At 47.5% G+C, this 23,456-nt stretch overlaps 1 protein-coding gene across 5 annotated transcripts in view; it reads right to left on the minus strand.

Annotated features, from left to right (window-relative positions):
• HYDIN (HYDIN axonemal central pair apparatus protein) overlaps window positions 1-23,456 on the minus strand; it is a 382,125-nt gene that overhangs the window by 131,843 nt on the left and 226,826 nt on the right. For all 5 annotated transcript variants that reach the window (XM_050922316.1, XM_050922315.1, XM_050922318.1 and 2 more), the window contains exons 24-28: window positions 8,149-8,262; window positions 7,758-7,860; window positions 4,582-4,701; window positions 3,545-3,754; window positions 1,304-1,441 (exon numbers count right to left, since the gene is read on the minus strand). In XM_050922316.1, the coding sequence (XP_050778273.1) occupies window positions 1,304-1,441; window positions 3,545-3,754; window positions 4,582-4,701; window positions 7,758-7,860; window positions 8,149-8,262 (685 nt within the window). The remainder of the gene's footprint in view (window positions 1-1,303; window positions 1,442-3,544; window positions 3,755-4,581; window positions 4,702-7,757; window positions 7,861-8,148; window positions 8,263-23,456) is intronic.

Genomic DNA, 23,456 nt, shown 5'->3' on the forward strand with positions numbered 1-23,456 from the left:
CCCCAGCCCAGCCCATCCAGCAGCACAAGGACCAGCCGGACCTCAGGCGGTACTATGCGCTAAGGAGAATAACACAAGCTGCAGGCAAAGCCCATCAAAGCAGAGAACACAAGCAAATGCAGAGGCACGCAGCTCTGTGTCTAGTGGAGGTGACTCAGAGCTCTGCTGAGCAGGGCCGGCGCAAGGAAGTTTCGCGCCCTAGGTGAAACTTCCACCTTGTGCCTCCCCCCACAGCCGTGAGGCACCCCCCCACCATGGGAGCTCCCCCCCAATTCTGACGCTCCCCCGGCGGCAGCTCCCCACCCCCCTGCAGCCCAGGGAGAAATGCGGTACCTCCCCACCCCAGCTCACCTCTGCTCCGCCACCTCCCCGAGCACACCGTCCCCGCTCTAATTCTCCTCCCGTCCCAGGCTTGCAGTGCCAAACAGCTGATTGGCGCTGCAAGCCTGGGAGGTGGGAGAAGCGGAGCAGAGACTGCGTGCTCGGGGAGGAACTGCTCTAACAATAAATTGAGGACACTGCTTTTTGGCGCCCCCAAATCTTGGTGCCCTAGGCAACCGCCTAGTTCGCCTTAATGGTAGCACCGGCCCTGCTGCTGAGAAAGCAGGAATGTGCGTGAAAGAGAAACTGAGCAACAGAGACACACTGGGCTTTCCTCACTCCTGAGATCTCTGAGCCCATAAAGACAGCAAGGACTGTTCCTAAACGAAACGTGCCCGTACAAGTATCCTCCTGAGCACTTGAAAGAGACGCCAGCACGCTCGTGCTGAAGGAGCGGGTGGATAAGCTGGCGTCTGTGATTGGGCAGGTGGGGAAGGAGTATATCTTGCTGGGTTACAGACCAGGATCTGAGATTGGCTGGGCTGGGCTGGGCAATGTGACCCAGGTTCTGTTGGGAAGAAAAAAGAGTCTGTGCAATCCAGTTCCATCGTCAGCACAAACCCAAAGCTCCCAGAAGCCAGGGCTCAAAGCGTGGCCAAAGCACGTGAGCCGCCTGCAGCTGGTCGTTTGACAGGGGAGCCACCTGCCACTCAGAATATATTAAGGGAGTCTATTAAGGAGCATGTCCATTTGACTTTCACAAGCTCCCAGCAGCTAAAACCTTCCATCATCTGCCCTGCTGGATTTACATCCTCATCCTCTGGCAACACAGCTAGACAATCGCCCTTGCCGTGCCAAGGAGGGGGCTTCCCTTAGGAATGGTGATCAGCCCAGCCACCAGCACTCGTGGCGCCTCTGGCACGCAGTACCAGGATTTTAACTCTAGCCCCTCAGGGCTCCATCCCTCTGTCACAGAACTCACAGTGGCAGGCAGGATCAGTGGCACTCCTGGCGGAGGGTTGTCGGCGGAGGTCTGGCTCATGTTCAGTACCATGTACCCAAATCCAACCTTCCCGCTATTGCATAGCGTGATTTCAGCTTCAATGACTTGGTCAAATAGCTGAGGGGAAAGGAGAGGAACAGGAGTGTCAGTACCAAGGCTTTTTTTCAGATTCACTTCCCACATACTCGTAACAGGCAGATAAGCGGATATTCATTGAAAGCAAGAGACTGGCCCAAAGGAAAGAGTCTTCCAGACAGTGCACAGCTAGGCTGTGGAACTCTTTACCACAACATGTTGCTGTGGTCACTAGCTCAGCAAGAATCCAGAACGGACTGGATATTCTGTAAGAACATGCAGACTTATGAGAGAAAGGATTTAAATAGCAATCAGGAAGCAAGAGAAGTTTTGGAGGGGATGTAAATCCTCCTGGCTTCAGGGCGTAAATTAGCCTCTAATTGATGGGGGTATTTCCTGGGGGAAGTTTGTCCCATGACTACCTGCTTCAGGATCCTGCACCTTCCTCTGAGGCCTCTGAGCCAATATCAGAGACAGGACACTGGACTGGCTGGCTCTGGGGTCTAATCCAGCCTGGCAATTCCTATCTGGTAAGCAGGAGAAGCTGTGAACGAGCACAGAAATAACTGGGAGATCCCCTTCAGCTCCAGAAAGCATGAACATTTCCTATTCCTTGCTGCCATTTTCCAAATGCGCCTCTTATGGGAAAGATAAGATAGGTGAGATGATATCTGTTTTTGGACCAACTTCTGTTGAAAGCTTGTCCCTTCCACCAACAGCAGTTAATCCAATAAAGATTGGATTGGACCCACCTTTGTCTCTCTCATAACTGGAGACCAACACGGCTACAACACTTCAAACCATTTATTTTGGAAGACAGTCCTGTATTTCGGACTCCCTGGGTCAAACTGATCCCTGGTATAACTCCCCTGAAGTCAAAGGAGATAGATCGGGGCAGATTTGTCCCATTCCAGTGATAGCATAATCCAATGTATGTGATGTTAGTTGACATTATCATTTTAATAATGAATGAACGTATCATTCACTCTCAGGGAAAGCATTTTTTAAAATGTTGTAAAGACTCGATTCTGTCCAACACTGCTTGGATGAGCCTGGAGGATGTATACAGGAAAATGCTCCTATGCCTAAGTATTTTTGGAACCTGCACTGGTAGGAAAAGGAATACAATAGGCGCGTTAACATCTAAAGAGATTTCTATAATACTCTCTTTGGTCTTTTTTAGTTGGTTTAAGTGAACCAGTGGTTCTTTGAGTTTTGATTCTGATATCTCAGTCTCACACCATTTGGTCTACAATTACTGGGTTCTAGCTAAATACACTATTAATGGTGAAAAGGCAACACAGAAAACTGAATGACTGGTTAAAGGAAAGGAGCTCAATTCATCTGTGGTGCTTTAATACATGGATGAAACTGCCCCACTGCCTTTAATTTGTTTTCAGGCATTTGCAGAAGTAGAAACCAAATGTCACTAATTACTAAGTATTCTCCTACAGACTCTGAAGGCATGTCATGTGTCTCTAAACTCCCCCTCCTCTGTCTTTCTCTACATGGTCAAGGAGGCTGGTCTCTAAGTAACGGAAAACCTCAGATTTCCCATATCTCGCTGTCACTGGGGCTGCCACGTTTTCTAATGAACAGCTCCCTCCATGGGCAGGATGAATCTGAAAACTAACACAGATCCTTCAAGGGTTTATTTTTCCTTCATTAATGTGCAGGTTCATTAAAATTCCTCTACAACATAGTACATTCGTCCTGTTTCCTACTGTACCAGCAAAGGAATCCCATGCACAGGACTGATCATGGCATGAAACTGACTGACCTTTACTAGTGCGGCTGGAGTTAATCGATAGAATCATTTTTCCTACAAGCAACAGCAATCTTACTTCTACTGCTTCCCTTTTACTAAGCCCAAGAACAGTAGATACCAGAATATGCAGGGCTTCATGATGGCCAAAGACTGAAGAGGTTATGCTGCCCTTAAGAAAGAGATTGTTGGGATACAGGTGTATATTGCAGAGGAGGTTCTGCGGACAGTGAGAGAGGGGTTGTGAAGGCTGTATAACGGTATCCAGAGATAGGGGCAACCTGTCAGAAGGGGACATATGACAGCACGGGATGATGGCACATCCGGCCAGTTGAATGGAAGTTGGTGGCTCTGAAACTCAGGCCTCTCCTGTGTTTTACCTGCAGCCCATAGTCAATCTCCTTTATGTCAAAGGCGTAACTGATGAGTGAAGCCTCTCCGCTCAGCATGATCTCATAGGTAGGGCCTCCCTCGACTTTGCACAGCGCCTTGGCCCGGGCAGTGATGTCGGCGTGACCATAAAAGGTGAATGAGACCTGCTGACTCTCGTTGGGTTGCAGCATTCCATAGAGGGGCAAGATGTCAAACACCTGGTGGCGGGGGGTAGGGGGAGAGGGCGGAGCATGGCAGATACAACACAGTTAAACATTTCAAAGTGCAGAAATCAATGGATAGCAACTTCAGAAGAGCTTCATCCTTCATCCTGTCAAATGCCCTGGCATTCTACTCTGACAGCAGCTGTTTGGAGCAAGGCACAGACGATACTGGCTCCTCCAATGGGGCAGGCACTAATCTCCGGCTTACAACCTCCCTGATCTAAACTGAAGGGGCATAGGGGATACATAGTCTCCATGGTCATAAGGCATCAATAGTGCAGCCTTGGAGACCTATGGGTGGCAGGATGTCCCCTCAGGTGATGTTCCTCTTCACTGGAATTCCCAGCCCTTGAAGGGCCTTCAGACAAAGTAAGAGTCAGCAGAGCCCAATGCAAGACATAGTGACTCAGTTTGGCTTACTCCTAACACGCTATTCTCCATTCCAGTGCTAAGGAAATAGGCACTGCCAGAATTGTTATTATTAACCAATTAATTAGTGAAGGGATGTGTATTGAAGTCTTTACACTCTATCCAGGCAAAGCTTTTACTGAAATCAGTGAAAGGGAAGTCAATGGGAGCTTTCCCTCAGAAAGGTGTTACTGCTCTTCAGAAGAAAGGTTCTAAAAGATACATAGACTTTAAGGTCCACGAGACTTAGAACCAGTTAACACATGTTGCAATGATGGCAGCATCGTACAGTGTATGGTATAGGGCATTTTGTGGGGCTGCTACAGGAGTGTCCCTGGGAATGATCCTTAGAAGTGAGGCAAGAGACAATGGAGTGAGAGAACAGTCTTAAATCCAGTGAATCTCCTGCTTACTTCTTCCACCCCTGTTGCAAGAAGGTCTTCTGGCTCCACAAACCACAGTGATTCCTTGAGCTCTGCCGGGCTCTGAGTCCGAGAAATACTTTCCACTTCATCAGCACCCACCATTAGCATCTATGAAACAAGCAGCACAAGCTAGGGTAGTGGTTCTCAAACCAGGTGTACGTGTACTCAGAGCTCTTCCAGGCAGTACATCAACTCATCTAGAGATTTGTCTAGATTTACAACAGGCTGCATAAAAAGCATTAGTGAAGTCAGTACAAACTAAAATGTCATACAATGACTTGTATATACTATACACTATATACTATACACCGTATGGGTCGCCTGTGCAGCCACAGCAATCGATTTATTTTATATTTTACGATTATATGGTGTGGCAAATTGCCGGCACTATTATGATGGGTCTCACGCTTTCTCTTCTTTGGGGGGGGGGGTGTTCAGGGCGCAATTTCTTGCCCCGAATTGGAATATTAATTGCCCCACTAGTGTCCTAGAGGAGGGGAGTGGAAAGGGAGGGACCTGGGCCCACCCTCTACTCCAGGTCCCAGCCCAGGGGCCCTGAGGATAGTGGTGAGCCACTTGAACTGATGGTTCCTTCTCCTGGGCTACTTTCCCTCTCCTGCCCTTCAGCTTGTGGAGGGCTTCCTGCCCTCCTTCTGCACAAGCCAGGTGCCCCTTACCTAGGGTCTTGGACTTCTCAGCTCACCGCAGCGCTTCTCCAGACTGTCCTCTGCTTCCCTTCAAACTGTTCTCTGCTCCAACACCAATCCTTTCTGCTCCAACTCCTTCAAACTGTTCTCTGCTCCAACACCAATCCTCTCTGCTCCAACTCTTCCAAACTGTTCTCTGCTCCAACACCAATCCTCTCTGCTCCAACACCAATCCTCTCTGCTCCAACTCCTCCAAACTGTTCTCTGCTCCAACACCAATCCTCTCTGCTCCAACTCCTTCAAACTGTTCTCTGCTCCAACACCAATCCTCTCTGCTCCAACACCAATCCTCTCTGCGACAACTCCTTCAAACTGTTCTCTGCTCCAACACCAATCCTCTCTGCTCCAACACCAATCCTCTCTGCTCCAACTCTTCCAAACTGTTCTCTGCTCCAACACCAATCCTCTCTGCTCCAACTCCTTCAAACTGTTCTCTGCTCCAACACCAATCCTCTCTGCTCCAACTCCTTCAAACTGTTCTCTGCTCCAACACCAATCCTCCCTGCTCCAACTCCTTCAAACTGTTCTCTGCTCCAACACCAATCCTCCCTGCTCCAACTCCTCCAAACTGTTCTTTGCTCCAACACCAATCCTCTCTGCTCCAACACCAATCCTCTCTGCTCCAACTCTTCCAAACTGTTCTCTGCTCCAACACCAATCCTCTCTGCTCCAACTCCTTCAAACTGTTCTCTGCTCCAACACCAATCCTCCCTGCTCCAACTCCTCCAAACTGTTCTTTGCTCCAACACCAATCCTCTCTGCTCCAACTCCTTCAAACTGTTCTCTGCTCCAACACCAATCCTCTCTGCTCCAACTCCTTCAAACTGTTCTCTGCTCCAACACCAATCCTCCCTGCTCCAACTCCTTCAAACTGTTCTCTGCTCCAACACCAATCCTCCCTGCTCCAACTCCTCCAAACTGTTCTTTGCTCCAACACCAATCCTCTCTGCTCCAACTCCTTCAAACTGTTCTCTGCTCCAACACCAATTCTTTCCGCTTAAACTCCCACACTGTCTGATTGAAGCAGGGGTTTTTATCATATGACTGACTGCAGGTGCTCTGGCTTCAGGTGCTCTAGTTAATCTGTAGCAAACTTTCTTCTCCTTACAGGAATAAGGCTCCCTTCTACCCGCTCCTGCTGCCCTCTGGCCATGCTGTATCACAATGGTCAACAAGGCCGGCTCCAGGCACCAGGGCAGCAAGCAGGTGCTTGGGGCAGCCAACAGAGACAGGCGGCATGTCTAGCTCTTCGGCGGCAATTCGGTGCAGGTCCCTCAGTCCCTCTTGGAGGGAAGGACCTGCTGCCGAAGAATGATGCGGTGGTGGTAGAGCTGCTGCCGATTGTGGCTTTTTTTTTTTTTTTTGCGCCGCTTGGGGCAGCAAAAATGCTGGAGACGGCCCCAATGGTCAAAATGAGAAAGTCAACAATTGGTCCGTAATAGTGTGCTGTCACATGTTTGTATTTTTATGCCTGATTTTGTGAGCAAGTCATTTTTAAGTGAGGTGAAACTTGGGGTACAGTTGTCTGGAAAGGTTGAGAGCCACTGAGCTAGGGCAATCAAACTGCCACTCCCAATCTTGAGCCCGGCCCTTCCTTTTCACAACGAACACTGCAGCCATTTTGCTCCTGGCTGGGTCTGTCTCTGAACATAGCATGCCTGCTGCATACATTATTGTACTGCACGTACATAGGGACACCTCATCAAAAGGCAAAGGCCCAGACCCAGGTTCAGAAAAGTGTCTGCACACAACAGATGTGCAAATGAAGCAAGAGGTGCAGTTAGGTCCATACTTAGCTACTAATATATGCATTTACCTGGTTCACCTAGCAACTGTAACCCACACACCTCCTGGGTGTGGTGTTCTGTCCCATCTAGTGGCACCGAGACCACTTAGTGAGAGAGAATTAAATGTGTCTGCTCTACAGCCTTAGCTAACAGCCCGCTGGCTTTCAGCTTATGTACCAAGCTCCAGAGGTCGCAAGTTCAATCCTGCCTGCCGATGACAGGGGTCTGTCAGCGTTACACAACGAAGCAGACAATGCTGAATACACTAGAGGCCTGTATTTGAAAATGTGGCTCACAATGTATTTAGGGTCAGTGAGCACCATTTTTCCCAGTCAAGAGAAAATTTTCCAGAGTGAATACTCCATTATGACAGTTAAATTCTTATCACTGACCACCTGGCAACCCTTAACCAGAACATACTGCAAACTTAACTTTGCCACCTCTTGAATTCTGTGTGCTTCACAACGTCATAATGACAATACCCAGCTCTTTGCCACTATTTTTCATCATTCTACCTCAAAACAAAGGAAGTCAGTAGCACTACCCCCATTTTACAGGTGGGGAAAGGTAGGGAAGGGGACTAGTAGGGTTCTGCTGGAGTGAGCAGGTCAAGCAGGTGAATGACTCGGACTTCATGGGATCCAGGCAATAGGGCTAGAGGAATTGCTACCTTTATTTCTGAGGAATCATTTCTGTCCAGCGGCTCTTTGCATTGGGTCTCCTCTTTACTCGTCCCATTGGCATGTTTCTCCACATCCATCTCTCTGGAGTTTCTGGTGAAACATTCGGAGAGAAAAGGAATAAGTCACCAGAGCTTTGCAGTTTTGCCAAGTAGCCAATAGATGTTTACCTTCTGCAGCCTGCATTAGGGGGAAATCTAACTGAGAAGAGCTCAAGTCCCACTGGGCTGCTGGGAAAGGCCATCTGTGACAGCCAGATCCTCTAGGATGGCCCTGGTCGCACTCACTGAAATGCAGCTGACAGCTCACAGACGGGACGGCTGTGGTAGAATGGGTCCCCTATAGAATCAAACTCTTGAGGCTGATGATTTCTGTACAAACCTCACAGAAATGCTGCTGCCAGTTTGTTCTGAGGCTGCCTGGGACTCCTGCTGAGTTTTCTGCTCATTTGTTGGTTCGGGTTCAATGATAGACTTATGTCCTCCAGGGCTGAACCTTGAAAATGAAATTAGGTTTAAACATAAGCATACTGTGAAAATGCCTGCACCCGAGGGGGAAAATATTGATGTGAAATTCCCAAAGCTACCCCGTCCATCCTCTCCATGCAACCACTCCAGAACTTGGCAGAGTGAGGTCACAGGACGGGTGCTGATGTCTCTATGGGTACATCTACCTGGCAATCAGGAGGCACAATTGCTGCATATGTAGGCATATCACAGCTAGCCTTGACTGAGCTAGCTGGCTAAAAACAGAGTAGCTGTGGCATCCTGGGCTAGCTACTCGAGTACAATCCCACCCAGGATCCGGGTACATACTTGGACAGCTAGCCCACGCTACCATGGCAACACTACTATTTTCCCTGAGCTCCTTTGATCAATGCTCACTCACGTGTGCCTATGAATACTGTCCGGATTGCAGTGCAGACACACCGTATGCATGAAACTGCTCAACTGTCACTGCTCCCAGCTGCTGCGGGAACCGAGTATGAGTAACTAATGGACCACATCTGAGTATTTTAGGCTGTAAAGAGGAGGGCAGGTCATGCTGCATCTCACAGAGAGATCACTTTGCATGCAGATACAGTGTGGCCGTGTCCTGGAAGGGCCTACTGGGAGCCAATCAAGTGGTGGCTTGAAAGCAGCCAATCACGGCCAGGCGGGGCCCTATAAAAAGACTGCAGGGCTGAGAGGAGCTCAGTCTCTCCCTGGAAGGCAAAGGAAGAAGAACTGACTCTTAGAGAAGCACTAAGATACAGCAGAGCAGAGCTGGGCAGGGCAGGGCAGGGCAGGGCCAGGCCAGCAGAGGATGGGAGAGCTCTGGGTTGATGACTGCCAGACTGGGACCCTGACACAAAGGGGCAGAGAAGGTGCTGGGGTGACAGGGAAGTGGCCCAGGGAAGTAGGTAGTAGAGGAGAGTTGGAGGAGGGCAGTAAGTGGCTGAGGCTAGAGGGTCCCTGGGTTGGGGCCTGGAGTGCAGGCCTGGCCTCCCCTCTTTCCCTCAACTTGCCAGTGATGAGAGTGGCTAAGCCAGACTGCAGTTTACCCTTGGGGGAAGGGGCTAGACTGAGTACTGCAGTGAGCCACTGAGGTGAGGGATAGATCCAGAAGCTGCTGGTCCCCGGAAGGAGGGCAGTGTCCAGAAGCAGATGCCGCAGTGGGTCTGACTGTGAGGACAGTGGAGAACACGAGAGTAATGGTGAGTGAGACACCACTAGCGAAGGCGTACTGCTGAAAGAGCTAATTCCCAAACCAACCAGCAGGAGGTGCCGCTGTGATGAGTCTGCACCCTGTTACAGGCTGATGTTGGTGTCTTTGCATTTCATTGGAGCAAAGAACTAAGGGGGAAAGATACTGATGTATTGCGGGGCAGTGATGTGTTGGGAAAAGAGGGGAGGAGGGCACGTTAAAGATTTTTTTCTCTTGCCTCACCAAAAAAAAGAGCTATGCTGAAAAATGAGAGACAGTGCAGTTTCTGTGCAATGAAACTATACCTGTGGAGGAAAGAGGTGTGTGTGTCATCACAGAGGAGTCACCTTCCAGCTAGCGCATTGCATCCCAAAGAACACTACATCCAGAGCCTTAAAAACAGTCACTCACCCAAATCACACATGTGCATCACAGCTAAATCTCTACGTGGCAAGGCTAAGCACCTGTAAGGATCTTGGTGGCATTGCACCGCAGTCTGTCTATAAATAGCTCCAATTAGTCACACCCACTTGCTGTAACTTTCTTCTATCTGGAGGCCAGTGGCCTTTGAAAGGGTGAGAATTTCTTTCTGACAGGTCTTTCTGGCTGCATCTACACTAGCCTTTTATCCCTGAAACGCCCATTGTAGCTGCCACAGGTACAGGGCCCCTGGTAGCAGCAATGATCTGAACTCTAGTGTAGACATACTGCTGGCACCAATGGCCTTCCAACCACATCACCTAGCTCTGCTCAGAGCACGTGCAGACAGCTGAAAAAGAGCAGCATCCCCCAGAGCCTTGTTTACACTACAGCAAACCACCACTGTGCTATATCTGCTGTAGTAATGATGGGAAATTCCCTGGGGGGGGCAGAATCTAATGTTAGAAAAGGCTCAGAGCTTCCAGTGACAGCTTTACAACCACATATGCTGCTGACTAGCGTAAGTGAAGAGCAAACATAGCAGCAGCAATACGAACTGGCTTTGAGAGTAAGCTTTGGTCGTTCTAGGTTAATATCCACAAATTCCTTACAGACACCACCTGGGTTACGCAAACCCGACTTATGCAAATCCGCATTTACGGAAAAAGTTCCGTAAGCTAGAAATATGAGGTGGGTCTTTTTTGTTTGATTTTTTTGTGTAATGGTCGGGTATAGTTTCCAACTTACACAAAATTTGAGTTACGCAAGGTGTTCTGGAATGGAATGCTTGCATAAGTCGGGGACCATCTGTATTTGACTGTATCTGTAATATTAGGTGCCTGTGTCACTCTTGAAAATGGAATTTAGGGCTAAATTTCAAAAAGATGCAGACAGACACCCGGAGGGATTTATTCCTTACGTGCCTAAATAACTTTGAAAATCTGGCCCCGGGAGCCTACATCCCATAGACTCTCAATGAAATTTAGGCTCCAAAGTGCCTAAGTCACTTTTGAAAATGGGATTTCATCTCCTAAATCACTTAGGTACTTTTGAAACTTTGACCTTTCATCAGCTAGTCAATACTTGGCATTTGCTAGTTAAGTGTTGTGCCTCGTTCCCAAAGTTCCATGGTGCTGTTTCCGTTTTCTCATTGGCTGACATGTCCTTTGCAAGTCACTTACATTTCCACCTGAAACAAGTTTCATTTTGCCATAAAATGATCTTTTATTCCCTTAACTCGACTGAATCTTGGCTACAGGCTTGAAATCAGGGTTGTTCTTTCAGAAAAATTCTGGCAGGGGGAAAAGTTGTGTCAGCATATAGAACGTTACATGTGATTAAATGATATCCCATAAAAAGTTGGGGCGAGGGAGAAGTGGAGCATATAGACAAAAAATTGAGGACAGTGGGGCAAACCAAAGTCTTGGGGGGAGGGAATTGCACCCCTTAATCCATAGAAAATGATGCCCCTGTCTGAAATGTGCTTCTGATGAACATTTCTCATCTCAAAACTTCGCTCATATGAACTCTCATGAGAGGAGAACAAAAAGTGTGAACATTTCTGAACTGCAGTCCAGAGGGCCCAGAAATGACTGTGAATCCTTCACCTGCCCATGTGCTAGCTAGAGTCTCATCTCCTCTTGGTTCCACTGATTTCATTCTTTGATTTCCATGGAAGAGAGAAGCCTAAATGCCTTTGAGGATCTGGGCCCAGAGGCCCTGCATCAGCCACCTAGGCCAGAACATTTTGACCATCCCTTTTGCTTATACACACAGTGCTAGCTATACTGCCTTCTAACGAGAAGCCTCTTGTGATAAACACTGCAGTTAATAGCAATTCATGAGAAAAGTAAAGCCCCCGAGATGGAAAATCTATAGTCACTTATTAAATTACGCCCAGATTTATAGAACAGCTTAAAGAATTTCATTGGACCACAGGGCCTAGATAATAACAGTATCTTTCATCCTAAAGTGGAAGCCCTCTGGGATGCCACGCTGGAAGCTATGACTGGGAGCATCTGCTAAGGAGAAGCACAAAACCACTAAGAGACATTTACCAGAGGAAAAAAAATGAATAACAAGAAATGAAACACTTAAAATATGGGAGTGAGATCATCCTCACGGAACTAAGAGCGGCCAAAGGAAAACTTATTACTCACAGGCAAGACAATAAACTCCATAGGGTTGAAACCAAAGGGAATTGCTGTTTTAGAAAGGTAAAAGGGATGGGAAGGGATACAAGGTGGAGAGGATACCAGAATGAAATTCCAGAATCCTCAATCAGTCTATAGGCAACTCTCTCACTGAAATTAATGGGAGTTTTGCCTAAGTAGGAACTTCAGGAAATGGCCCAAAAAAGAGGGGAGGAAGTGGGAAATGGACTTAACAGTGGCTCATCTCCTCCAAACTCCACCAGAGTTGTTTTCACGGAGGCATCCCCTAAGCTGCTCATCTGATCGTTCCCCTTATTTCCCTTTCTGCCTCACACCTTCAATTGTCCAGCATCACAGTGATCAATCGTCCTTCTGGAGCAGGGCTGGAGAAGAGCAGAGGAGAGGAAGGCTAGTCCAGAGACTAATGTGCTAGCCTGGAATTCCAGCCACCCAGAGTCAAGTCCCTATTCTGCCAGAGACCTTGGGCAAATAGATTAGGGCACACGGCACTCAGGCAGTGTGATTGAAGCATGTGTAGATACACCTGAGTTAGCTGGAGTACCAACAGCAATGAAGCAATGGTAGCACACAAGTATGTCAAATGAAAGAGAAGCCCATCCAATTACATCATGTAATGGCAGACAGCTAAAAAGTGACAAGTTGTTAAAATGCTTATATACAAATGCTAGAAGTCTAAATAATAGGATGAGTGAAACTAGAGTGTCTCGTATTAAGTGAGGATATTGAGATAACAGGCATCACAGAAACTTGGTGGAATGAGGATAATCAATGGGACACAGTAATACCAGGGTACAAAATATATCGGAAGGACAGAACAGGTCGTGCTGGGGTGGGAGTGGCACTATATGTCAAAGAAAGCATCGAATCAAAAGAAGTAAAAATTTTAAATGAACCAAAGTGTACCATAGAATCTCTATGGATAGTAATTCCATGCTCGAATACGTAGAATATAGCAGTAGGGATATATTACCGACCACCTGATCAGGATGGTGATGGTGCTAGTGACTATGAAATGCTCAGGGAGATTAGAGAGGCTATAAAAATAAAAACTCAATAATAATAATAATGGGGGATTTCAACTATCCCCATATTGACTGGGTACATGTCACCTCAGGACGGGATGCAGAGATAAAGTTTCTTGATGCCTTTAAATGACTACTTCTTGGAGCAGCTAGTCCTGGAACCCACAAAGGGGAGGCAGTTCTAGATTTAGTTCTAGGCAGTTTTAGATTTAGTTCTAAGCAGAGCACAGGATCTGGTCCAAAAAGTCTTTATAGCTCGACTACTTGGTAATAGTGATCATAATGTAATCAAACTTAACAACCCTGTGGCTGAGGAAACACCACAGCAGCCTAACACTGTAGCATTTAATTTCAGAGTGGAACTACACAAAAATGAGGAAGTTAAACAGAAATTAAAAGGTACAGCACCAAAAGTGAAATCCCTGAAAGCTGCATGGAAACTTTTTAAAGACACCATAATAGAGGCTCAACTTAAATTAAAAATACAGTAAGAGAACCAAAAAAGTGCCACTATGGCTAAACAACAAAGTAAAAGAAGCAATTAGAGGCAAAAAGGCATCCTTTAAAAAGTGGAAGTTAAATCCTAGTGAGGAAAATAGAAAGGAGCATAAACACTGGCAAATGAAGTGTAAAAATATAATTAGAAAGGCCAAAAAAGAATTTGAAGTACTGCTAGCCAAAGACTCAAAGTACTAGCAAAACCATTTTTAAGTACATCAGAAGCAGGAAGCCTCCTAAACAACCAGTGGAGCCAATGGACGATCGAGATGTAAAGGAGCACTCAAGGACCATAAGGCTATTGTGGAGAAACTAAATGAATTCTTTGTGTCAGTCTTCACGGCTGAGGATGTAAGAGAGATTCCCAAACCTGAGCCGTTCTTTTTAGGTGACATATCTGAGGAACTCCCAGATTGCGGTGTCATTAGAGGAGATTTTGGAACAAATGGATAACCCAAACAGTAATAAGTCACCAGGACCAGATGGTATCATCCAAGAGTTCTGAAGGAACTCAAATGTGAAATTGCAGAACTACTAACTCTAGTTTGTAACCTATTATTTAAATCAGCTTCTGTACCAGATGACTGGAGGATAGCTAATGTGATGCCAATTTTTAAAAAGGGCTCCAGAGGTGATCCCAGCAATTACAGACCAGTAAGCCTGACTTCAGCACTGGGCAAACTAGTTGAAACTACAGTAAAGAACAAAATTGTCAGACACATAGATGAACATAATTTGTTGGGGGAAAAGTCAACATGGTTTTTGTAAAAGGAAATCATGCCTCACCAATCTATTAGAATTCTTTGAGAGGGTCAATAAGCATGTGGACAAGAGGGATCCAGTGAATATAGTGTACTTAGATTTTCAGAAAGCCCTTGACAAGGTCCCTCACCGAAGCTCTTAAGGAAAGTAAGCTGTCATGGTATGAGGGAAGGTCCTCTCATGGACTGGTAACTGCTTAAAAGATAGGAAACAAAGGGCAGGAATAAATGGTCAGTTTTCAAAATGGAGAGAGGTAAATAGTGGTGTCCCTCAAGGGTCTGTACTATAATAATATGGAGATATTCCTATCTCACAGAACTGGAAGGGACCTTGAAATGTTATTGAGTCCAGCCCCCTGCCTTCATAGCAGGACCAAGCACCATCCCTGACAGATTTTTACCCCAGATCCCTATATGGCCCCCTCAAGGCTTGAGCTCACAAGCCTGGGTTTAGCTGACCAATGCTTAAACCCTGGAGCTATCCCTCCCCAGTCCTAGTCAATATATTCATAAATGATCTGGAAAAAGGGGTAAACAGTGAGGTGGCAAAATTTGCAGATTTTACAAAACTATCCAAGATTGTTAAGTCCCAGGGAGACTGTGAAGAGCTACAAAAGGATCTCACAAAACTGGGTGACTGGGCAACAAAATGGCAGATGAAATTCTATGTTGATAAATGCAAAGTAATGCACATTGAAAAACATAATCCCAACTATGCATATAAAATGATGGGGAAATTAGCTGTTACCACTCAAGAAAGCGATCTTGCACTGTTCTCAGTGGTACCAGATGACAGAACAAGGAGTAATGGTCTCTAGTTGCAGTGGGGGAAGGTTTAGGTTGGCTATTAGGAAAACTTTTTTCACTAGAATGGTGGTGAAGCACTGGAATGAGTTCCCTAGGGAGGTGGTGGAATCTCCTTCCTTAGAGGTTTTTAAGGTCAGGTTTGACAAGCCCTGGGCTGGGATGATTTCGTTGGGGATTGGTCCTGCTTTTAGCATGGGGTGGGATTGGATGACCTCCTGAGGTCCCTTCCAACCCTGATATTCTATGATTGATTCTATGATCTTGGAGTCATTGTGGATAGTTCACTGAAAACATCCACTCAATGTGCAGCAGCAGTAAAAAAAAGAGAACAAGAATGTTGGGAATCATTAAGTAAGTGTTAGATAATAAACAGAAAATATCCTAGATTATTAGGGTTGGAAGGGACCTCAAGAGATCATCTAGTCCCCTGCTGCTCAGGGCAGGACCAATTCCCAAATGGCCCCCTCAAGGATTGAGCTCACAAACCCTGGATTTAGCAGGCCAATGCTCAAACCACTGAGCTATCCCTCCCCACTAATCATCATGCATCCTCAAGTCATGTGCCCCAGCCCCCTGATCATTTTTGTTGTCCTCTGCTGGATTCTCTCCAATTTGTCAGCATTCTTTCTGTACTGGAGGGCCCAAAACTGGACGCAATACTCCAGATGTGGCCTCACTAGTGCCAAATAGAGGGGAATAATCACTTCCCTCGATCTGCTGGCAATGCTCCTACTAATACAGCCCACTATGCCGTTAGCCTTCTTGGCAACAAGGGCACACTGCTGACTAATATCCAGCTTCTCCTCTACTATAATTGAGTTCGGTATTGCCAACCCCAAGCTTTCAAAAATCACATGCTTGGTTTTAAAATTATGGGACTTTTTAAAATAATAAATGGGAGGTCCTTTCTCGGTCTTCTGGTTTCTGGCCTTTAGGTCATATTCGCTTCACATTTTCAAGCACAAGTCACGTTTTGTTTTTTTAAATAAAAGCTGAGATTTCTTTTGTAATGATATGGCTCCGGCAGCTGGGCCCTTACGAACAACACCAAGTACTGAAAGACTTGCGATAAAATTCCAAGAGATTGCAAGATGGCAAGGGGATGCCTGCAGCCTGTGTGTTACTTCAGAATTTTCTGCCAGCACAGGAGCAAGGGAGGAAGTTGTGTTATGGACTCACTGTGGGTACCTCTACACTGACATCAGGAGTGTAACTGCAGCACGTGTAGACACCCTCGAGCTAGCTTTGATCGAGTGGCAGCACAGCACAGGCTGGATCAAAGCTGGCTTGGGTATGACACACCTCTGGCTTGCAGTGTAGACATACCCTGGGTGGGAATGTGCTGTACTAGTACTCCGCTGCAGAGCTGGCCCAGTATTTCAGGTGACGCTGTTTGTTGCTTTCACCAGCACTGAAGGGAAGAAGAGGAGTTCCTGGAAAATACCTGATTTTTACAGTAATTTCCTTCTCTGTAAATCAGAGCTTACAATGCAGGATCAATAAAAATATAAAGATAATGGGAATACACCATGTACGGCAGGCAGGACTGAGGCAAGCCCAGAGCACACACGGGCAGGCACAATAGGGAGAGTTTGCACAAGCACTAAGATGCACAAGGCTGGTTTGCACAAGCATGGAGCACACAACAACCAGCCTGGAAAGCAGCGGTTTATATAGTCATGGATTGCACATTGATTATGCAATCACTGAAAACACAGAAACCAAATGAATGCAAGAGACTTTATCCCTTTTCAAGTTATTTCTAGTGCAAATGATGGGCTTACAATGACATCCCTTGGTATAACAGCTCCATATGATGTTCTATGCCAGGTGGCAAATTGAAAGTAGATTCTCTCCAGTGCTACCTTCCACCATCACCAATCTATCATGCAACAATGCATAAGATAGCTGACCAGCAGGAGTAATTTCCTAGCACTCACAGGGATCGTATTGATTGGTTCTGTAAAGCACAGAATCCCTGCTTGTAATTTGATTCGCTGGGAGACAGGGGTGATTTTTAGGTTGACAGGACTTTAAAACAGACCTCTAGACTTCCTACATTCTAGGCTGCCTGGTGTGCGATTTCATAGGCAAGCAGGGCACTGGAGAGGATAACGTTACATCAACACCTACAAACTTTAGGACTGAAACAGGCTTTTCCAGGCTGCACTGTAACCTTAATGAAACCAACATACACGTTTTATTCTGGGGTTCAAGAATAATTCTGTATAGAACCACGAAAGGTTAGATCATCAAGACACAAAAGATCACCCATTTGTTATTTGTCAAGGGGGAGCCAGCACTGAAACAGACTTAGATACTATCTAAGCAGCAGTAGTTTTGGCTCAACAGTCTCCACTTCCTTATAATATTTTCAGCTCCTGTTTACATAAAAACAATCAATAAGAATCTGCTAGGTTGCAAATATAAACATTAAGAAACATTTACTTCTCCCTCCCCCATTCACGGGGGGGAAAGTACTGTGCCAAGTTTCCGATCATAAAGAATATTTAATTCCTTTGTTAAGATAAGATTTGTGTTTACTGAACCATGCATTGAAATTCAAACCAGACCGTGGAGAGGAAGAAAAGAGCAGCAGCAGCAGCATTGCAGTGAGATTTTAGGTTTCCTGCATCAGTTTTCTATTTGCTGGAATTAACTGGCAGAAGATTTGGTGTTAATGTGAATACAATGAGCAGTCCCGTAGATATTTCATTGTGACTGAGTATCAGTTAACTAGCGGTTAGAAAGCAGTGTTGAGAGAGACTTATTTTAGTCAAAATGTCACCTTCAGGGAGCATTTTGATTTCGTTCTTTTCTGGAAATGCAGAAAGATTGGGATAGGAGCAGGGACTCAGAATGTTGCTAAAGAAATGAAATACCTTTGGTTCCACATTTACAAGAAAAATTCCTGACTACATTTAAGCAGGGTTATGTATTATGGGTTTGGTTTTCAGCAGCCTTGAGCATCCACAGCTCTGGCTGAAGTCCAGAAGACACAGGTGGTCAGCTCTTCTGAAAACCAGGCTTCATCCGTACCTCCATTTCCAATGACAGCAATCAGAGAAAGGTCAGTTAGGTCATTCCGTTCATTCCTCAAGGTCCTTAGACTACATTTTCAAATGCTTTATCTGGTGCAGTTTCACATGATTCAAGAAATTGAGCCACCACCATTTCTGCTAAGAAGCTTTTCCAAAGTCTAAGAAATCTCACTGCTCGCAAATGCAAAATAATCCTTCACTCAGTTCCATCCCATTTCTCCTCATTAAACCCCCTTTAGATCACTCTACAGTTCCTCAGCCCCAATGGTGTTTAAATCCCTTAGATGCTTCTAGAGTTACATTTTCCCTCTGGGCTGCCATTTGGTCAAACCACAGGTATTGTGGGAACAACAATGACATGTGGGGAGGCATGTGAGGTAATGTGCCCCCCTAGATTTCTGCCCTCCATTTAGCAGAGGTTTTCAAACGGTGAGGTGTGAAGCCTGCTTGGGCCCCTGGCTCTCCATGCTGTGGGAGCTGGGGCAGTGGCTGCCTGCCCAGCAGCTCTCCCTGCCCTGCTTCCCGAGCTGGGCCCCTCTGCACAGCTGGGCACTCTTCAGGCAGGGCGGGCAGCGCAGCCACAATCTGCGCCTTTGACATGCTTTTGCCTCTCCCCTGAAGGAGCCCAGCACTGGCCGGTGATACCCCAGCTCCAGCCAGCCCCTGCCCATGGAGCCCGGCTGCCATGAGACACTCCGAGGCACTCGTTAGCTGCTGCCCTGGCACTCCTGGCTCCACTCCTGTTCCTCCAGAGGCAAGGCATGAGGCAGTCACCTGCCCCTCAGAAACTTTACATTGTGCCCAGGAGTTTCGCATCATCTCTACAAATTTCTACGGACTTTAATGGAGTTACTCTGGATTTACACTGGGGTAATCAATAGGAGAATCTGACCCATTCAGTTCTCTTCCTTCCTTGCGCTTCACATATCAGTTACCTAACCCAATGAAATTACAGACTAATGGTGATGCCGTGAGAAGTAATTCCCGCCCAGCTCCTGGGAAAAGAGGTGCTTCTAAATCAGTCTTCATCCAAACAAATGAGCATGACTCCAATAATAAATACAATGTAATGTCTTTTGTTAGAAATAAAGCAATCCATAATTGGGAGGATGTTATTTAAAGTAATCAGCAGCAATTACAATTGTATCAATTACTTCAAATCACTCCTACAGATATCTGGTGGTATTAATTTCTATAAATGATAACAAAGAGTGAGTGATGTGTCTGAACAGCACAGTTCACATCAGAGATCTGGACATCGGCTATTTAACTGCATACATTTCTCATGCCAGGTCTTTAGTATAATTCACAACAGGCCCAATCCTGACAAGTGTTGAACCTCCTCAATTTCCACTGTGAGTGTTGTATCTCTCAGCATTGGGCCCTGAATAATAGGCTAGATCACTGCATTCAAGCACAGGAACAGGTCATCAGAGAATGAGTAGAGGTGGCTCCTATTCTCTCGAAATCAGTGGCAAAGCACCTGCTGATTTCAGTGGGGCCTAATTCTCTCAGGCACCAATTCAATGAACCAGCCCTCTTCAGCAGATCACCTAAGCATGTGCTTAACTTCAGTTGACTTATGAATGCGAGTTATGCATGTGCTTAAAGCTAAGCCAGATGTAAGTGCTTTGCTAAATAAGATGGACCTAAGCAGATGCTAAACTGCTTGGCTGTAAGTTCCATTCTGTGAAGTGGTGGGTATCCTTAGGTCCCCATGACACCAATGGTAGGTGAAGGACCCTTTGCATCTCACAGAACCAGGCTCAAGAGTACAGACGTAGCAGCGTGTCTAACAACCGAGCCACACTGCAATAGGACTGAAAGGAGCATTCTGGAGATTGCAGGACAACTGTTCTTAAAATACACCACAATAAGGGGCTTGGGTTTTGGCGTGGGATACTGCTATGCTATTTGGGGCTGGGTTACTGATCCTCCCCCCCTGTGGTGGTGTATCTCGGGAACAGTGCAGCAAGAGAGGGGGGAGCTGAAATAAGAACCACTAGGTCTACATCTGCACTGCAATCATGAGCTGTGGCTGCAGCTGGAGTAGACGTACCCAAGCTAGCAAGCTCTGGTGCCAGAGCAGCAAAGCGTGGCAGCACAGGCTTCAGTGCAGGCTTTATAAGCCCACCTGGAACGCTGGGTAATTGTTCAGGCAGCTCCCCTGCATTGAAGCCTGTGCTGCTGCAGTGTTGCTGCTCTAGGAGCCGAGCCAGCAAGTTTAAAGCTAGCTCATGTATTTCTACACGAGCTGCAATCACACCTCGATTGCAGCAGCCATACCCCATGTCTCGAAGCCAGGGAATATTACCCCCTCTTTTATCCTCTATGCTTACATCAGTCAGTTCTGCTAAAGCCCCAGAAGGGATCTCCACAGCCACACTGTCTGGCGCAGGCTACCCAGCTGGTGGAGTTGTGACATCACTTTTCAGACTTGGCTAGCAACATCTTCCGAGCAGGACGCTCATTTTGACAGGATTGTTTAATGTTTATAATTGACAGAAAAGGCAGGAAAAATAAAAAAAAACCCAAAAAACTATGAAGAAAAAAACAGGAGCATTAAATGCAATATACTCATTAGGGTCAGGCTCTGAAGTGAACTAAGCAGGTCCTACAACATAGTCCCAGTGTACATTCTGATATCCAGAGCTGATACCTTGTTCAAAATAAGTGAAGTTCTACTCAGAAGCAAGTATTTAGGGCCAAATTCAGTTCTTGCTGTGATTTATATACCCCCTGAAGCCCCATGTACATTATTAATTTAACCTTAAGTTTACTTATGGCTAAAGGTCAGGTATACAGCGCAATTCATTTACTTCCCACTTTAGCATGACTAAGTAAAACATCCTGCAACATAAAGGTTTGTAGTCTGGGTCTGATCCTACAAACCCTTATTCCCAGAAACAATCCCATTGAATTCAAGGGACTCAGGTGAGTATGCTGGACTGGCCCTAATCCACACTAGGTGAAATCAAGACATAGAAGGACAGTTCAGGAAAGATGATGGGTGGGTGGATAGGTTAATAATCAAGAGAGAGGAGGAGGCTTTGTGCGGAAAGGTGGTTTTCAGGGAGGCGGAGTAAAGATGCTTGGTGATCAAGAGCAGGGTAACTGTTCCAAGTCTAAGAGTAGCATGAGAGACGGCACAAAGCAGGCCTGGGGCTAGGAACGAAACACTTAGCTATGTTTACACTGCAATCAGAGGAGTAGCTACTGCACTGTAACATACCCAAGCTAGCTCTGATCCAGCTGGCTCTGATCACAATAGCAGTGCACCTGCAGCAGCACTGGCTGTAGCATGGGCTAGCACTCAAGTACTTGGCCTGAACAAGCCCATCCATGAGCCTGGGCGGGCTTGTACAGGCCATGCTGCCCTGGCTTTGCTTCTGTTGTTGCTGGAGCTATCTAGATCCATGCTTGTGCTGCAGAGCCACCTCTGATTGCACCCAGGGCCACCCGGGGCGGGGGAGGCCAAGTGGGGCAATTTGCCCCAAGTCCCAGTGTGATGGAGTAGGGGCTGTCTGTGTGGGGAATGGGAGAGCAGGGGAGGACTTTACGGCATGGACGATACCAGAGCCTGTAATCTGGCTAGGTAAGGGAGGGGAAAGGTCAACACCTTTGCCCGGGAAGGGGAACAAAGGAGGGGAGTGGCAGGAGGGAAGCAGTTTGAGTTTGGGTTTGGGGCTGGATGGGTGGAATTCAGGGTATCCTAGCTAGGATCCAAGCACCCTGAAAGCCCAGAAGGACTCGATGGAGGGGTCCTCACTGTGCCTGCAAGCTCTGCTGTAACCTGTGTTCCTGTTGTCCAATAAATCTTCTGTTTTACTGGCTGGCTAAGAGTCACTGTGGGTCCCAGGAAGCGGGGTGCAGGGCCGGACTCCCCCACACTCCGTGACACCCAGGCCCCGCAGGGGCCCCGTGAGCCCTGGCCCGGAGATGGTCTGGGTCTTTGGTGGCATTTTGGCAGTGGAGGGCCCTTCAATGCTGCTGAAGATGCAGAGCAATTGAAGGCCCCCCCCACCACCGAAATGCCACAGAAGACTCGGAGCAACTGAGGGCCCCCCCCGCCGCCAAAATGCCACCGAAGACACAGAGCGACTGAGGGGCCTCCCGCCGCCGAAATGCCACCGAAGACCCGGAGCGACTGAGGGACCCCCTGCTGCCGAAATGCCGCCAAAGACACGGAGTGACTGAGGAGTCCTCTGCCGCCAAAATGCCACCGAAAACATGGAGCTACTGAGGGGCCCCCCACCGCCACCGAAGACCTGGAGCGACTGAGGGGCCCCCCGCCGCCAAAATGCCGCCGAAGACCCAGAGCAACTGAGGGGCTCCCTGTCGCTGAAATGCCGCCGAAGACCCGGAGCAACTGAGGGGCCCCCCACCGCCAAAATGCCGCTGAAGACACGGAGCGACTGAGGGCCCTCCCCCACCGAAATGCTGCCGAAGACACAGAATGACTGAGGGGCCCCCAACTGCCGAAATGCCGCTGAAGACATGGAGCGACTGAGGGGCTCCCCACCACCGAAATGCCGCCGAAGACACAGAGTAACTGAGGGGCCCCTCACCACCGAAATGCCGCCGAAGACACAGAGTGACTGAGGGGCCCCACACCGCCGAAATGCCGCTGAAGACCTGGAGTGACTGAGGGGCCCCCCTCCGCCGAAATGCCTCTGAAGACACGGAGCGAGGGGCCACCCACCGCTGAAATGCCGCTGAAGACACGGAGCAACTGAGGGGCCCCCCACCACCAAAATGCCGTCGAAGACACAGAGTGACTGAGGGGCCCCCCACCGCTGAAATGCCGCTGAAGACCTGGAGTGACTGAGGGGCTTTCCCGCCACCAAAATGCCGCCAAAGACCCGAGCGCCACTGGGTGAGTACAAGCACCGCAGCTCCCCTGCTTTGCCCCAGGCCCCCTGAATCCTCTGGGCAGCCCTGACTGCACCGTAGGTATAACCTAAGGTAGAAGGATGGAGGAGAAGACAGGGAGCAAGACTGGGAGCAGGAAGGAAACAGCAAAGACAGAGCAGGAGACAAATGAGTAAACAAGCAACATTTCAGGCTACAGCCTGATTCTCCTGGATGCTGAGCACACACAGTTGCCATTTATTGCAGTCAGCGGCAGGTGCTCAGCACCTCTAAAAATCAGGCCATTGGTTTAGTTAACATTCAGACTGTGGCAAACCTACAAGAATCTCACCCCAGAAACTACCTGATCGTACTCAGCCCGAGTCTGGCATGTACCTGATCCTTCCACGAGCTCACGTTTAGGGAGAT

The sequence above is a fragment of the Gopherus flavomarginatus genome, chromosome 14, assembly GCF_025201925.1.
Source record: "Gopherus flavomarginatus isolate rGopFla2 chromosome 14, rGopFla2.mat.asm, whole genome shotgun sequence".
In the NCBI taxonomy this organism is placed as follows: domain Eukaryota; kingdom Metazoa; phylum Chordata; order Testudines; family Testudinidae; genus Gopherus; species Gopherus flavomarginatus.